Source organism: Seriola aureovittata, chromosome 12 (genome assembly GCF_021018895.1).
Source record: "Seriola aureovittata isolate HTS-2021-v1 ecotype China chromosome 12, ASM2101889v1, whole genome shotgun sequence".
NCBI lineage: Eukaryota > Metazoa > Chordata > Actinopteri > Carangiformes > Carangidae > Seriola > Seriola aureovittata.
Genome location: NC_079375.1, coordinates 21,729,314 through 21,745,021, shown reverse-complemented (window position 1 = coordinate 21,745,021; position 15,708 = coordinate 21,729,314). Strand labels below are relative to the sequence as shown.

The following is a 15,708-nucleotide window of genomic DNA, read 5'->3' as shown; positions in this document are numbered from 1 at the left end:
ATCAAGAGAAATGTGAACCTGAGCTAAATTAAAGTGTCGTTAGCGAAGGACCTGAACACTTTATGTCAATGTGATGTTTCAGTTTTTCCTTCTTAATACATTTGCAAATAAAGTTCAGTTTTCACTTTGTCATTGTGGCGTATTTAGTGTGGAATGACGAGGGAAATGAACTTAAATAGATTTTAGCATGAGGCTGCAAAGTAACAAAAAGTGAAGCCGTGTGAATACTTTCTGAATGCTCTGTGTGTAGAATCCCTGTTTGATAACAATGTTCAAATAGAAAGTGACAGCCCTGATTCCCAGATCTCAGCAAATAACTTGGTGAGTATAATGTAATCATAGGCAAGAGAAACAGCAACCAAAGCTACAAAAATAAGACCCAAATTGGAGAAAAAACAACTATAATATATCACCGTGGGAAAATAATGTGACACGTGCACCTGTGGTACTTTTCACTTCACAGTATCAATCTGGGTCTGCAGCAATATAATTAATTGGATTAGATCATTTAAGCACAAGCTGTGAAACTTGAAATCCTACAGGGTTTCTTATGTAGTCCATTACATTCAGACTCCTCCCCATATAGTCAGCTGCAGTGAAATCCAGGTTTTGCAGGGCCCCGCTTGGCCCCTGTACCCCAGCCAGCCCCACCCACCAAACACAGACAAAAAGGCCCTTGCTCTGGCGGAACAAACCGGGTTTGGCCCACTCATTGCATTTGTTAGCCCCACAGAGACCCTGAATATAGAACAGCTATTCTATCTAATGAGGCAGAACTTCATGGCTGCCTCTATAAAACTTTGTCAGCCTTCTGTTCTCTGGCAACAAAGCCTGAATTTTTTAAAGTTTCACCCATTTTTTTTTCCCAGTGACACACAAACTGTTAAGATGAATCGAGCGCGGGCTTTTTCCTCTCGATGACGCGAGACAAGTGTTGCAAACAAAGATGACTATGTGGAGAAATAGGGCGCTTAGACAGGAGGAGCGATCAAGAATAACGCCTCCGCAGGGAGAGCTTTGATGACATGGGGTGGTAGTTTTATGAAATAGCCTACATTTGGCTTTGTGTCGAGGGTCTGTGAGGAATTGTGAGTGAAGATGTTTTCCTCTGCTTTTTATATTCCAATCTATGAAGATGCCTCCTAGACCCTACACTCATTTGACTATTTCTCATTTATTGTGAGCGAAGATAATTAGGTGTTGCCTGCTGTGTGTGTTTGTGCGCCTGCAAGGATCTCTGTTTACATAGCTTGTTTTTCTCTTTGATGGCAATGGAGAACCAAAATGTATCACGCTAACGGCCTCTCATAAATTCATCACTTCGTCCTGCAACCATAACGATTTCTATTACAGCATTTCATAACACAAGTGTGGAGTCAAAAGGTTTTCCCAGGGTGGAGTGCAGCTCTGGGATCAAAAATCTGACATCATATTTTAGGGCCTGCAAACCTTGTAAGTGTTTCCTTTGATCCCTCCTCTTGACTTAGACAGAACTGCAACACCCGCACGTGTCAAAATAAAATAACAGTGTGAAATTAGTTCAATTTATTTACCAGTGTACTCCACTTTAAACATTGTGTTTTCATTAAACATGTAATGTGAGCCACCGGTGCACCTGATACAGACACAGGACTGTTCCCTAACCATAACGAAGTTTTAACCCAAACCACGCCCCTTCTCCTCAACCTAATCAAGTTATGGTCGTGCCTAAACCTAACCAGACCATAACCACAGTGTTGTCATCTCTCTGTTACTCTACAGGCCGTGGACAAACAGCGTATTTTGTCTTTTAAATTGGATTTGTTGGTCCTCTGCATGTGGTAAAGTGCTCCTTTATGAAACATGTCGAGGCGAGGCTGAAACTAAATAAAAAGAAGATCCTCCCCTGCTCTCCTAAAACAAGTCAGATTATCTTCATTTTAAAAAAACAAAGAAAAAATGACATCTCCACCATTTTCTGACAACCTAATCATTTTTGTACGGTCCCTTATCAAAAGTGTTACATACAAATTTTTAAATATTCAAACCATGGATGGATTATGAGGCAAAGGGCCCCTGGGTGCTTCTCTGACAGACTGAAAGACACAAGATTACTAGTTGCATCTCTTTGTAGCTGTTTTGTGTCTCTTTGTGGTTCGGTTTTTGTGTCTTTGTGGTAATTTTATATCCCCTTGCAGCTGTTTGAAAGACTTTCCACTAAGAAATGTTAACAGTAGCTTCACACAGAGGCTCCTCTGACACCTGGGCCTGTGCCTGGTAGGAAACGCTCAGTAATCCAGCCACGAACTCAAACCCTCCGGCTTCTGAAAAAAACCTCATAACTCCAAGATCTCAATTCACGGTCAGTCCATCAAGCGTCATCTATTTGCACGTCACGTTTCCCACATTAAGTACAATTCAAAGTGCGCTGACAACAAACAGCATATGATGCGTGAGGACTTTGACACACCAGATCAGAGGGAAGCGCAGACAGAAATGCCTACTCATAAGCTGTCATGCAGCGGAAGGTCTCGAGCGGTTCACTTCTGTAGCATCTCATCCTGGGCAGAGCGTGACTGATCCAGGAGATCTGAAAGATAATTTTGTCCTTTAGTAGATAGCCTACTTTGGTGAGCACATTGTCTTTGCAGCTTCGCCTCATTAGCCCTCTCATGGCCTGCATGAACAATCAAGGCTGGGCTGCTGAAATATTGATTAGCTCTATAGTGAGTGCGGAGATATAGTTTTTTTTTTTTTGGTGCGGGGCGTTTTGGTGCATATAGACTATTTGTTGAATATAGTTAGTTGTCTTCGGTGGTTGTTTACTCTCAAGGGAAAACAATGCCTTCCCTTCAAAGTCTTGCTGCCACATGCAGAGAGGACACACTGATCACATAATGAACTGTGCACATGCACGACAGCCTGTCCTCTGTGTGTGTGTGTGTGTGTGTGTGTGTGTGTGTGTGTGTGTGTGTGTGTGTCAGAGGAGCCTGTGTGCTCCATGTATGGGTGTGCGTGGTGTCCCCTCATATTTTGCTTTGTGTTATATGAGGCATGTGCAGTAACGTTCAAAGAGAATTATATAGTATTGTCTATGGAGGGTGACTCCATAAACAGGGGGAGCTTTAATGCTCTGTGAGAGAGGAACCGCATTGCCGAGTTTACAGCCAGCTGGACTTGTGTTACCTGTACAATCCTCTTTAGTCACGTTAATGTAGCTCTGTGCCATGCTCTAAATAGCGCTGCAGGGACTTGAAACAGCAAGAAAAAGTAGACAACTAAAACGAGGTATAGGGAAAGGTAAGATGGAAGAGGAGTGGGAGAGCAGATAAGAGAGAGGAATTACAAAGTAAGTGAGAGTGGGAGTTCTGTTGCCTCTCAAATAGGCAAGTTTAAGAAGCGTTTCCACCTTGGCTGCTAATGCACTCTGTGATTGTCTTGTGTGACTCATAGAGTCTATAAAGTAGGTTAGTGGGTTATTGCTTAAAGTTAAAGAGCTAATAAGCCTCAAAATGTTTTTATTCATGATGGGAATCATTTGGAAGCAAAGAAGTCTGTCGCAAAGTTTATCTGTGATAATGAAATGTATCATTAAAATCAAATGATATAAGCCCACACTGTTTGTTTGACTGCAGATGAAATCTTTTGATCTTCTAAGGAGGAATTGATAATTTGAACATTTCATGTCTGTGATCAGTGTAAAGAAGAGACCGGATCAGAGCAGCGCCTTGTGTTTTGACACGTGGCAGGTCACAGTCTGTCTGGGAACTAACACATGAGCAGTAAAGCAATTTAATACAGAGTGAGCTCAGATGACATAAAACACAAATACTTTATCATGCGACCAACGCTCCACGCTTAAATCATGATTAAGAGACTGAGAGATCTGGTTGAAAGCTGTGAAATCTAGTAAGGGGACCTTTAATTGGGCTATTTGTGAGTTTTCTCAGCTGCTGAATGTGTTTTTTTGCTGGTAGCAGGTGATGGTGATTGTCATTTGACAGGAGCTTCAGCCATGTTTGTCTTAGTACAAGAGCTTATAATAGGCCCTGTGAGCAGCGCTACGTCTTCAGGACAGATTGGAGGCTACAGTGAGTCGCTATCAGAAAGTGACAAAGAGGAAAAGACAGAACAGAGACAAGAGTTAACATTGCAGTAGCTTTCCACCTCTGGAGACAGCTGTTGGTGGGTAAAAGAAAATGATGTTGAACTCACAACGTTTCTTCTAGACTTGGTAAGTAAACAGCTGCTCATGCTAACGTTGACTGTGTAGCAAAACTTACGAATAGCTCCTTTAAACTTTGATTGTTTCGTTACAATTCGTGTTTCCAATCGTCAAGATTAAACCTCCATGTTCCAACACACACTTTATACTAATACTACTAATAATACTTGATACTAAAGAACAGCTGTAATCACCCCACAGGAGTCTACAGCCGTGATAGCAGCTCTGTGAGACTGTACAGAAAATGCTTTGAGTTGAATGCTAATGTCAGCATGCTAACATGCTCACAGTGCCAATGCTAACCACGTTTAGTATGTTACCATGCAAATGTTTGCTAATTAGCATAAACACAAAGTGCAGCTGAGGCTGATGAGAATGTCATTGCTTTTGCAGGGACATGAATGTCTGTACCACATTTTATAGCAATCCATCCTGTACTAATGATGGCGCTGGAGGAAAGTCACCAAGGTCAGGGGGACAAATCCTCTTTAGACCATGAATATACAAAACTTTGTTAGTAGATGTTGCACTGGGTGAGTGATGAGTTTGACCTACTGTTGGTGCTGGAGGAAAATCTGGGAACAAACAAATGCACTAAGATTCATCCTCTAAATATCAAAGTTGTCTGATTTATTTCAGTCGGGACCGAAGTGGTGGACCGACAGACTGACATTGGCATATAGAGCCACGCAGCTGTAAAAAAAAAAAAAACTGCGAACACAACTTATCCAGTGTTGATTTTCCAGTGACTGTCTCACACTTGTCAGCTCCAAATAACTGTGTGTGATAGAGCAGATCTGTTTGTGGAGCAGCTGTTCAGAAGTTACAGTGTGACTTTAATGCTCTTACACAAACACTGCCCTAATGCTCACAGTTTAGCTGTGTATCCGTCTCTTTTTGTGAAGTAATGCTGCGCTATGCATCTCTTACTGCTGTGTCTACACATTTACTAACTTCTCATCTCAAGGATGTTAAGTGAACCATTTGGCCAGTAAAAGTCCTCGCTATAGATCCCTATAAGCCTCAGACAAAGTCCCATTGATTGATGGATTATCAGAGACACTTATGTGGCTACCAACCTGCTTTTGGCTACATCAACTCCGCACATCAGACGCAGCTCATCTGCATGCTGATGCCTACTTTTGAATGCACATGGAGGACCATGCAACGGGAGAGAAGAAGGGGAGACATAACTTCACATGAGTGATATCCAGACGTCTGCCATTCCCTCCCTCCATGCTTCTCTTAACTCATCCACCCCCATCTGTTCATCCAAAGCACACACAATCTGGCAGAGTGCAACCATCAGGTGCCCGCACACGCACACACACACACACACACACACACACACACACACACACACACACACACACACACACACACACACACACACACACACAGCCCTGGAGCCCTTCATTAACTCACAGCTAGCTTTAAGTTTCTGTTTGTCTTTAAAATGAGGAAATGAGGCATTTGGAGAAACTTGTATTCACAAAACATCCTCAGACCAGACACAAGCGTCTAATTCTGTCCCCCACATTCTCCCACTACCACACTGAAGCGAGGGGCCAAAGTTGGTCCCATGTAACTCCCCTATATATCGTTCCTTTATTCAGACCTGATGTGTGAATCTTTATGTGCGCTCCTGCTGACCTCCCCTGCTCCAGAAAGCAGTGATGGAAGCAGCTCCAGACAAAAGCAGTTGAGATTCAAAAGCAGTGAAAGGAAGAATGAGAGGGGAGGTGGGAGGAGTTTTTTTTTTTTGGTGAGGGGGGGAAAGGGTCCGCGCGAGCCTTTAAATCATCATTGGAAACTCATTAGAAAGCTGGCCGCGCTTGGCGGAGGCGGCCGCACAGATTGCGCGCTCCCGAGCACAATGCCGGTAATGAAGTGGAAGCAAAGAGGGAGTGTCCCCGGACAGATTTCTTTGCACTAGTTACTCCACTGGCCCTAAAGTTTCCCCACAATCTGTGTGTGGGGTGTAAAAAGCTGTATTCATGAGATGTTAACCGTTTTGTTTGTCGGGAGGAATTTATTCAAAGTGTTGCAGCTATCAGCGACAGATGGGCTGGAAGGTGATGGGTCGGAGCAGAAGTTAACTAAGAGAAAAAGAGATGGAGACAGGAGAATAAATGTTTAATGTAACTGGACGTTATCAATCTGGCGGCATTCTGGTGCCAGTCCGTGCCTGCTGCTCTATTCAGATGCTGCTCACTGCAGTTCACTGCCTGTTGCAGCGCTGTGGACGAGACTACCGGTCGCCTGTTGGCACAATCTGAATGCCAAGTAGTCTGTCCAATTAATCCGACATTGTGTTGTTCTCCTGAAAGCGAGTTTACTGTGACATTCGGAGCAGTTTCTTCTGATCATCTTTAATTAAGACGCATTTTCACTTATTACGTCTTCTAACATTTTCTGTAGAACAATTATTAACCTACTTAATTATTGTACACATTTGGATTATTTTCATTATAAGCTTACCATATACATTTATATTAAGTGGTGCAATATTATTTGAGTTATTATATAAATGATATAATTTCATTATCAGTTGCAGTACTTTATTATTTCATATATATAATTTCTGGGTGTAACATTTAAGTTGGTTATTTACAATCCCCTTTAGTGTGGAGCACTTTTGGTTCCCACCTGTCATTGTTTACAGGGGACAGGTGTGATTGTGACAAGTCTTTGGGATGCACGTGTCACGTCCTTCCGTGGCGGTAATGATTATAAGGGACGTGCTAAAAGGAAACTGTAGCTCGCTTGAGGAGAACACCACCGACGAAGAAATAAGGGTTTCATAGTGAAAGTAGATATTTCACTGTGAAATGTTACGACATCAACAGAAGTGCCAGACTCGATCCTCATCCTACTGTCTTTTTTTATTTTTTATTTTTTCATGTTAGAGCCACACACAAAAGAGCCTAATTAACGCGCTCACCACTTTATCATGTATTCAATCCAATTCAATCAATAAGAGTTGAGGAATAATAGCAGCAGAATGAGCGCATGTGTTGGTGAAGAGCCACCTTCTCTTTAAGACCTCGACACAGAGGCCGTGACACAACTTTCTCAAGTGTTGCTCTCTGGAGCTGATGGGCGCATTCACTCCTAATCATTTCCATCAATAGTGTAGAGGATGAGGCCATTACCCAGACGAGCCCTGCAGTGAGCTTCTCCGGTGAAGAGGCGATAATTGGATAATTAGTGCTGGGAACCAATTAGGACTCTGTGCTGCTTGTGATGGCACGCGAGTTAAGCAAAGGTTAGCTGTGAGGGGGGTGGGGGGGTGAAGGAGGGGTTCAGTTCTCTGATCGATTATCTTAGACACCCCCCCCCCCCCCCTCACACATACGCACACATACACATCTCTCCTTTCTCACCCTCCCGCTCTCTCTCCCCACTTTCTCCCTCCGCCGCTTATCTGCTGGACAAAAGAGACCAAATCGCCTATTTCCATCTCAATGAGTTAAGCCCCAACAAGAGGCAGGGATCAGGCGACCAGCTTCAGACCCCGAATACCCGGCGATCACTAGAGCAAATGGGACCACAATGCAGAAGAAAGGGAAGAGGGGAGGGGGGGGGGGGGGGGGGGGGGGGCGCTCCTCTAAAGATATATTTATATATGTTAAAGAAAATGCTAATATGTCCCGTGAAGAATAGAAGGGATTTCGGAGACTCACTCTAATTCTGCTATTGTTGAACTCGCGTGCAGACGGGCGAGATTGACACGGTGGTCACGTGAGAGAATTATTTTCTGAGGTGTATGCGTGTGTGTGTGTGTGTGTGTGTGTGTGTGTGTGTGTGTGTGTGTCCTTCAAGTGACGGCTTTGCTTTTGGGGGATGAGGATGCAAAAGTCTGTCAGACATTGCAAGAAAAAAAGCCCCCCCCCCCCACACACACCCCTGTCTTTCTACTCCTCCGATGCACGCGCACACGCACGTGCAGGCAGAGATTTTAATCCGCGAGGCGAGACTCAGCTCAATGTAATTTGCTTTTGATTGCTCTTGTCTTTCTGTGTGTGTGTGTGTGTGAGAGAATGCGGAGTCCTGTGTAGTCTGAACACAAAGAGCAGGAGGACTCTCTCACGGCGGAGTAACAGCGGCCCGCAGTGAACACATGTGTTTCAACGGACCCTCTGCCTCCACTCAGCTGTACACTGACTGAAAGATCTGCAGGATCAGACTTCTTGTTGTAGCTGCAAAAGAAATTAATCTGAGTTACCTCATTTCATATCGTCACTGGTTTGATATCAGTGCTTTTCGACCTGTCCATCTAAATGTTGGTAATCAGTTGTTAATTCACTTTGATCCAGATTGTCTGTTCAATAAAGGACTATATGAAAATTTGTGGAAAATGGGGAAAAACCTTATATTTCACTTTATAAAGAAAGAGCAAGATCCTCCACTTCTTTGACTTTAATGAAAACCTCAATACATGAATTTCAATGTTTTCTTTTAAATCGCCTCTTGAGGTATGAAAAAGTATGAAAACCTCCCCACGACATGTCAGAATAATACAGCAGTGTTGAACTGGTACGTTTAATTGTGTACTTCAGTTTAAACCTTAATATGTTGTTGAACACGTTGATAAAATCATATATCACATATAAAAGTTAAAGCCCCTCCCCTGCTTCCTGCCCCACAGTCACTAGTGGTCACTCAGTCAGTCAAAGGGATTTTCCACAACCTGGCAACCCAGACGTTATTCTCATTAATGCATTAGGCTATAGCTAACTGATCTATAAAGTATAAGTAAATGAATTATTAACCATTAATAACTCTATTAGTTGTAATTTATAAACCCTTTGAAAGGTGCCTGGTTGGAAGGTGGCGCCAGTTTTTCTATAACCCCGTATAAAAGCTGATAATTTAGTTTTAATGGCCCTAATCACAGAGCGATGTCTCCTTATCCTTTAGGACAGGCCTGACTGTGTCTAACTATGCAAGCTGCTTGACTAGATGTTGTCCATTCAGGTGTCTCCTATTTGACTTTCTGTGGCAGATGGGTTCTTTATAGAACATGCCAACTGATATTAGCTTCTACTGCAAGGCAAGTGTTGCCCCTGAAAAAGCTGGTTGTGTGTGCGTGAGGAGGGGGAGGGAGGGGGTGAATAAGGAGGAGAGGCAAAGAGGGAGAGAGGGAGAGAGAGAGAGAGTCCAATGGGAAGAATGAGAAAATCTCTTAAAGAGCCGTGACGGGGCCCCGGTCGTTTTCTAAATGTATTTTAATAGGAGGGACCCTGATGTCCAGGGCAATTCATCTCCCATCTCCCCGTAATGAAAGGAGTCGTGGCCGGGACCGGGGCAGGTCTGGGGAAAGGGTGGGAGGAGGGGGGGGGAATGGGGATGGAGGGATGATACAAAGGCTGCATGTGGCTCTGCCTCATTATGCTGCAGTTAGGCAGAGAGCTGCATAGAGGCAGCGGGGGTTAGGGTCCCCACAGACCGGCTCAGAGGCCACAATACCGGCATGGACGGCTGTAAAGGGAGACCCTGCCACGCCATTATCCCGCCGCTACTAACGAGGGCTTCATACGCCTTTGATATAATCTCACTATTGAAATCCTGATAAATCCCCCCTGCGTTTACAGCCAAATCCCATTTGTAACGGGTTCGTGGAAGGCTGTGTGAGTGCGTGCGTGACCGCCAGTGTGTGTGTGTGTGTGTGTGTTTTTGTTTTTTTTTGTGTGTGTGTGTGTGTGTGTTTTTGTGTGTGTGTGTTTTGTCTTCACCTGCGCCTCTCTGTTCTGTCAGCCGAGGCCAAGGAGAGCCGCATGTTAAACCGGGCCGTTACACTGGCTTTAATTAAAAAATCCGCTCTCTCGCGCACAAGACATCTCGTGAGCCGATCTGAGCCGAGACCGAATTAGAATAAAATCAATGTTTAAGTGGGTATAGTCCTTTTTCCTGCCTCAGATATGATCTGATAGGCAAACAATTACTGGAATACAACACACTGGGGGGATGAATAATAGAAGGCTGAGCAAATTTATGGAATTTATTAATGAGAATAAAATGAGCACCAAGATGATGCTATTACCACCAGTTACACCACATTTTTCTGAATCTCATGGCATTGCAATTATTCAGCATGTTAAGCTGTCTCAGCGTTATGGCTCTATCAAAGTGCAGTATATGAAATCTTATCCGTGTGGGTGAGTGGATCGGGCCACGGCGGGGTTGGAGAAAAGGACAAATCACGTCATATTCTTGCATGAAGTTATTTTGTCCTATCAGAGGTGGAGAGGTCACTGACGGCTGAGCCTGCCAGTGACCGCTTTTACCCGGGTGGGTTACACAGGACACGTGCGTGGGGATCCAACCAGCCTGTGTTTAAGCATAAATCTCTTTACACTATTCTCCTATAGGGTAAAGCATCCTGAACAGACACTCCTATTCAAATGCTTTGTCCTCTATCTCAGGGACACTGCGCATCTCTGTGCTCCCCCCGTGTGTCGGTGCGCAGACTCATTTAACTGCCCGAGGAACATAAACAAGCAACGGAAACTATAGCAGTATTAAATCAAGCCCCGCGTTTAGCCCACATATTGGGTGCCAAGTTTCTCCGCACAGTCCAGGAATCTCTAAACAGGGTTTAGAGGTCTTTCAGAAGTCCCCCTTTTTTTCCCTCTCAAAGCCCGGATTGGTCACAGTGCGGCTCATTTGCATGCCTCGCCGTATAAACCCTCCTGCAGACACTGCAGCCCTCTTGCGCTGAGAGCAGCACACCTCCAGTAGAGAGAGAGCGGAGCGCATCCAGAGCGCGCAGTGAAAGACATATGGAATATTTATTACAGGCTTTATACTAAAGAAGAAAAAAAAAAACAGCCCCGGAGAGTCGACAAGAGCCGGGAAGGGATAGCTTTTTTTTTTCAGGTGTTTGGTTTAAACTTTAAACTGGACTCTTTTCGGACAGTTTGCTGCTGAATTTCAGATTTATTTTGGAGTGAAGGTGTCAAGATGGGAGAAACAGGGTGGAACGGGCTGTTGGTGCTCGTGTGCGTCTCTTTGCTGAGCCTGTCTGCTGTCACACAAGGAAAGACGGTGAAATATCAGACATTTGAGGAAGACGCACCAGGGACAGTGATTGGAAACTTGGCCAAGGACATCTCCTCCACTCCCTCTTCCTCGGGAGGCTCCAGGACCAATTTCAGGATGATGAAACAGTTCAACTCCTCTTTCATCCGTCTGAGGGAGAGCGACGGGCAGCTGAGCATAGGAGAGAGGATAGACAGAGAGCGCGTCTGCAAACACACCCTGCACTGCCTCATCGCTTTCGACGTGGTCAGCTTCTCCAAAGAGCAGTTTAAACTCATCCACGTCGAGGTGGAGGTCAAGGACATCAACGACAACTCCCCCGAGTTTCCCCGGAAAGAGTCGAGTCTGGAGATCTCCGAAAACACAGCGGTGGGCACGCGGATCCCGCTGGACTTTGCCGTGGACGAGGATGTTGGGGTGAACTACATCCAAAGCTACCAGATCTCCGTCAACAGCCACTTTTCAATCGACGTGCTCAGCAGGGCCGACGGGGTTAAATATGCGGAGCTGGTGCTCATGAAAGAGCTGGACCGGGAGACGCAGGCTTCTTACGCGCTGGAGCTCGTGGCTATGGACGGAGGCAACCCGTCCCGCACCGGAACAACGCGCATAAACGTCAAGGTGAAAGACTACAACGACAACAGCCCGGTGTTTGACAGGAACAGCTTCTCCGTGGACCTGCCTGAGGACGCACCGGTGGGCTCGCTCCTGCTGGACCTGAACGCCGAGGACCCTGACGAGGGGCTGAACGGTGAGGTGGTGTACGGGTTCGGTAACCAGGTGCCCCCAGAAATACGACAACTCTTCAGAGTGGACAGGAAGACCGGACGGCTCACCCTGGAGAGCCCGATTGACTTTGAAAGTAAGACCACGTACGAGTTTGACGTCCAGGCCACCGACCTGGGTCCGAACCCGAGCCCGGCCATCTGCAAAATAGTGGTGCAGGTGCAGGATGTTAACGACAACGCACCGGAGATCTCCATCACCCCCATGACGTCCATCACGGCGGGGATAGCGTACATCACAGAGGCGGCGGCCAGAGAGAGCTTCGTGGCTCTGGTCAGCACCTCGGACAGAGACTCGGGCGCTAACGGACAGGTGCACTGCACCTTGTACGGACACGACCACTTCAGACTGCAGCAGGCGTACGAGGACAGCTTCATGATTGTGAGTACCAGCCCGTTAGACCGGGAGAAGATCCCCGAGTATAACCTCACAGTGGTGGCGGAGGACTTGGGCTCGCCCCCCTTCAGGACCATCACTCAGTACACCATCAGGCTGACGGATGAGAACGACAACGCGCCGGTGTTCAGTAAGCCGGTGTACGAGGTGTCAGTGGTGGAGAACAACGCACCTGGGGCATACATCACCACGGTGGTGGCGCGGGACATGGACATGGGGTCAAACGGGAAGGTCAGCTACAAACTGGCGGACACCTACTTCATGGGCTCTCCCATCGCCACCTTCGTGTCTCTGGACCCGGCCAGCGGTTCGCTTTACGCGCTCCGCAGCTTCAACTATGAGGTGATGAAACAGCTGGAGCTCCGCATCTCGGCGAGTGACGGCGGCTCCCCGCCCCTGTCCGGCAGCGCCAATGTCTATGTGAGGATAGTGGACCAGAACGATAACGCCCCGGTCATCACTCAGCCGGCCCTCAACAACGGCTCCGCTGAGGTGCTCCTGCCCCGGGACGCACCGACAGGCTACGTCATTACCCGCGTGGAGGCGCGGGATGCGGATGAGGGCGTGAACTCGGACCTGTCCTACGGGCTGGCCACCGGTGAGCCCTCCGTGTTCTCCGTGAACAAAGCCACCGGGGAGATCTACCTGAACCAGGTGCTCAGCCACGACGTGGACGAGACTCTCAGCGTGACCGTGACGGTGAGTGACAACGGGAGGCCCGCGCTCACCTCCACCGCCACGCTCCACTTCCTCATCATCGCGGGCTCCCCGCCGAGCGACAGGACAGTGTACCAGTCAAGCGGCGGGGACGAGGTGCACGCGCAGTGGGACCTGTCGGTGGTGATTATTGTTGTCCTCGCGGGGAGCTGCACGCTCCTGCTGCTCGCAATCATCCTCATCGCCACCACCTGCAACCGGCGCAAGCAGGACAAAGGCGGAGAAGACAGCGACTCTTACGGGGAGAAGGGCACGCTGGAGCGGGGCAGGAGCCACGTGGTGGACAACCCGCTGCTGCCTCTCCATGGATCCGGGGGAGGAGCGGGCTTTGACGGACACTCCTACAGCAGCCAGCCCGGTGGGTTCACCTCGGCTCACCCCGGGGGCAGTGACATGTGCTCGGCCTCAGAGGACGGCAGCGAGGTGCCCTGCGTGTATGACTCAGACAGCAACAGCAAGACCCGAGGGAATAAACACGAGGTGAGACGCACCTTTGGGACACTGAGCTTTGTAGGGGAGGGGAGGGGAAGGGAGGGGAAGTGTGGGGTGGCTCACAACAATCAACACTGTGCAATGTGTTCATGTATCAGACATTAACCTCTGTTTGTTTCTCCTCTCTCCTCCTGCAGGGCTACTCCACTCTGCCCGGCTATGGGAACGGGAAGGAGGCTGTGAGGCCCATCACCATCTGGAAGGGGAACTCTTACACCACCATCTCTGCCAGGGACCCGGCCTTCAGCGGCAAAGACAGTGGCAAGGGGGACAGTGACTTCAATGACAGTGACAGTGACGTCAGTGGAGACACTGGCCTGAAGAAAGACGGGGCAGTGGTTCCTCCCATGGGCGGCCAAAATGGTAAAGACAAAACAACAGGCACATTTGAATGTTTCTAAAGCTGTGTCAGTTTGGGGGGGAGACTTCGGCTCAGACTCTAACGTCACTGTCTTTTCTCTCTCTCTTTTAGGTCTGTGGGCTTGCACCAGTGAGTGTAAGGTCCTGGGTCACTCAGACCGCTGCTGGAGCCCCTCGGCAGTAAGAAGCAACGCAGCTCCCTCTCCAGCCCCCACCCTCTCCTCCTTCAACAGCCTCTCCAAGACGGCCTCCCTGCCCCGGGACCCCCACCGCAGGGACAACTACTACCAGGCCCACATCCCCAAGACGGTGGGGCTGCAGAGTGTGTACGAGAAGGTGCTGCACAGAGAGTACGACTACGTCCTGGTCACCCCCCCCAGGCCTGTGAGGGTGCAGGAGATTAGTGATATAACCATCCCTGTTTACACCCCGACCCCGACGCACTGCCCCAACAACGACATTTAAAACAGACAATTACACACACACGCACCAACATCCACACTTAAGCTCACTCTCAAAGAAATGTATAGTGTGTTCAGATTTTTAATTTATGACTCATTGACAAGGAGAATAATGTAACTATTCGTTGCCATGGAGAGTGTGCACATATAAGTTTATATCCTAATATTTGTGTGTTTTTGTTTTATTGTAAAAGCCACATTTGAAGTCCTTTCAATCACAAGTTCTGTTGGACATGAAGTGTATCATATGCAAGTTTTGTACATACAGAGATTTTATTTTTTATAAAAGTAATAATTAAACAAAGATATGTAGATATGAAATGTAATTATTGATCTTTAAGCATGCTGACTATTTAAAATGGCCCCAGAAACTGTTCAGTTTGAGGGCAGGTGACCCACGGTGTATCAAGTTGATAACGATGTATGAAATTATTTGAATGCAATAATAAGTAATTGTACAGATTTTTTTATCATCACAATATGAGAGAAAATAAACTTTGAAATACTGTTCTGAGCACGTGACTGGAGTGTTGGTTTGCAGGCTGAGGTGAGAGGGATGTTTGTGTGAGCAGCCAGTCAGTCAGACCAGTCAGTACAGTGAAAGCCAACAGGCGTCGCTGTTATTGCAGTAGTGAGCCTCTGTCCTTGCAGTCCACTGAAGAAGGTCAGTTTAGTTTTTCTTTTTTTCTGTTTTTTTATCTTTTGTGAATGTGATTTCGCTGGTGAGACGCCAGAGCAGACGCCGAGGGTTTCTAGCAAATCACTGTCACACAACAACAAGAGCGAAAACCTTCACAGTTATTCTTTTCATCTTCTTCATGGGCTTAATATATGTATTTTACTGCCTATAAGACCTGCATGTTAATACAAGAATTAAAGATACGCGCAGGTTTCCATAAATCACATGAATCATTTCCACCTGACGTGTCTCCTCCGCGGGGACAGGAGAGAAGAGAGAGAGAGAGAGAGAGAGAGAGACTAAAGTCGCCTTTACTGTTAGTAACATAAAAAGCTTACATACATAAGAGGAGGTCTAACTGAGGATGTGAAATAGTCACACGAACAGCTGATTTCTGTTGAAGAACATAAAGTCCTTGTGAATAAACCTTCCTGCTCCTTCCTGTCCGGATGCTTTTTGTCTATCTGCCAAATGCGCACGGTGCGCCCCTTACGTAATCCCCCCATTACCATGGATCCAGGGCATTTTAATAATAGTTGTGAACTCAGATAGAAGATATAGGGAAGTAT

The 15,708-nt window shown here is 46.8% G+C and overlaps 1 protein-coding gene across 1 annotated transcript; it reads left to right on the top strand.

Annotated features, from left to right (window-relative positions):
• The first annotated feature begins 9,980 nt into the window (after positions 1-9,980).
• On the top strand, positions 9,981-14,975 carry LOC130179437 (protocadherin-8-like). The gene is made up of 3 exons (XM_056392409.1): positions 9,981-13,627; positions 13,777-14,002; positions 14,112-14,975. Exons 1-3 carry the CDS (start codon positions 11,171-11,173, stop codon positions 14,462-14,464), a joined length of 3,036 nt encoding a protein of 1,011 aa, XP_056248384.1. The 5' UTR covers positions 9,981-11,170; the 3' UTR covers positions 14,465-14,975.
• Positions 14,976-15,708: the final 733 nt, after the last annotated feature.

Excerpts from the sequence above, each read along its gene's own strand:
- LOC130179437 (XM_056392409.1), top strand. The coding sequence starts at position 11,171 with ATGGGAGAAACAGGGTGGAACGGGCTGTTGGTGCTCGTGTGCGTCTCT. Across the intron at positions 13,628-13,776 it reads CCCGAGGGAATAAACACGAG|GGCTACTCCACTCTGCCCGG; the intron begins GTGAGACGCACC and ends CTCCTCCTGCAG. Across the intron at positions 14,003-14,111 it reads TCCCATGGGCGGCCAAAATG|GTCTGTGGGCTTGCACCAGT; the intron begins GTAAAGACAAAA and ends TCTCTCTTTTAG.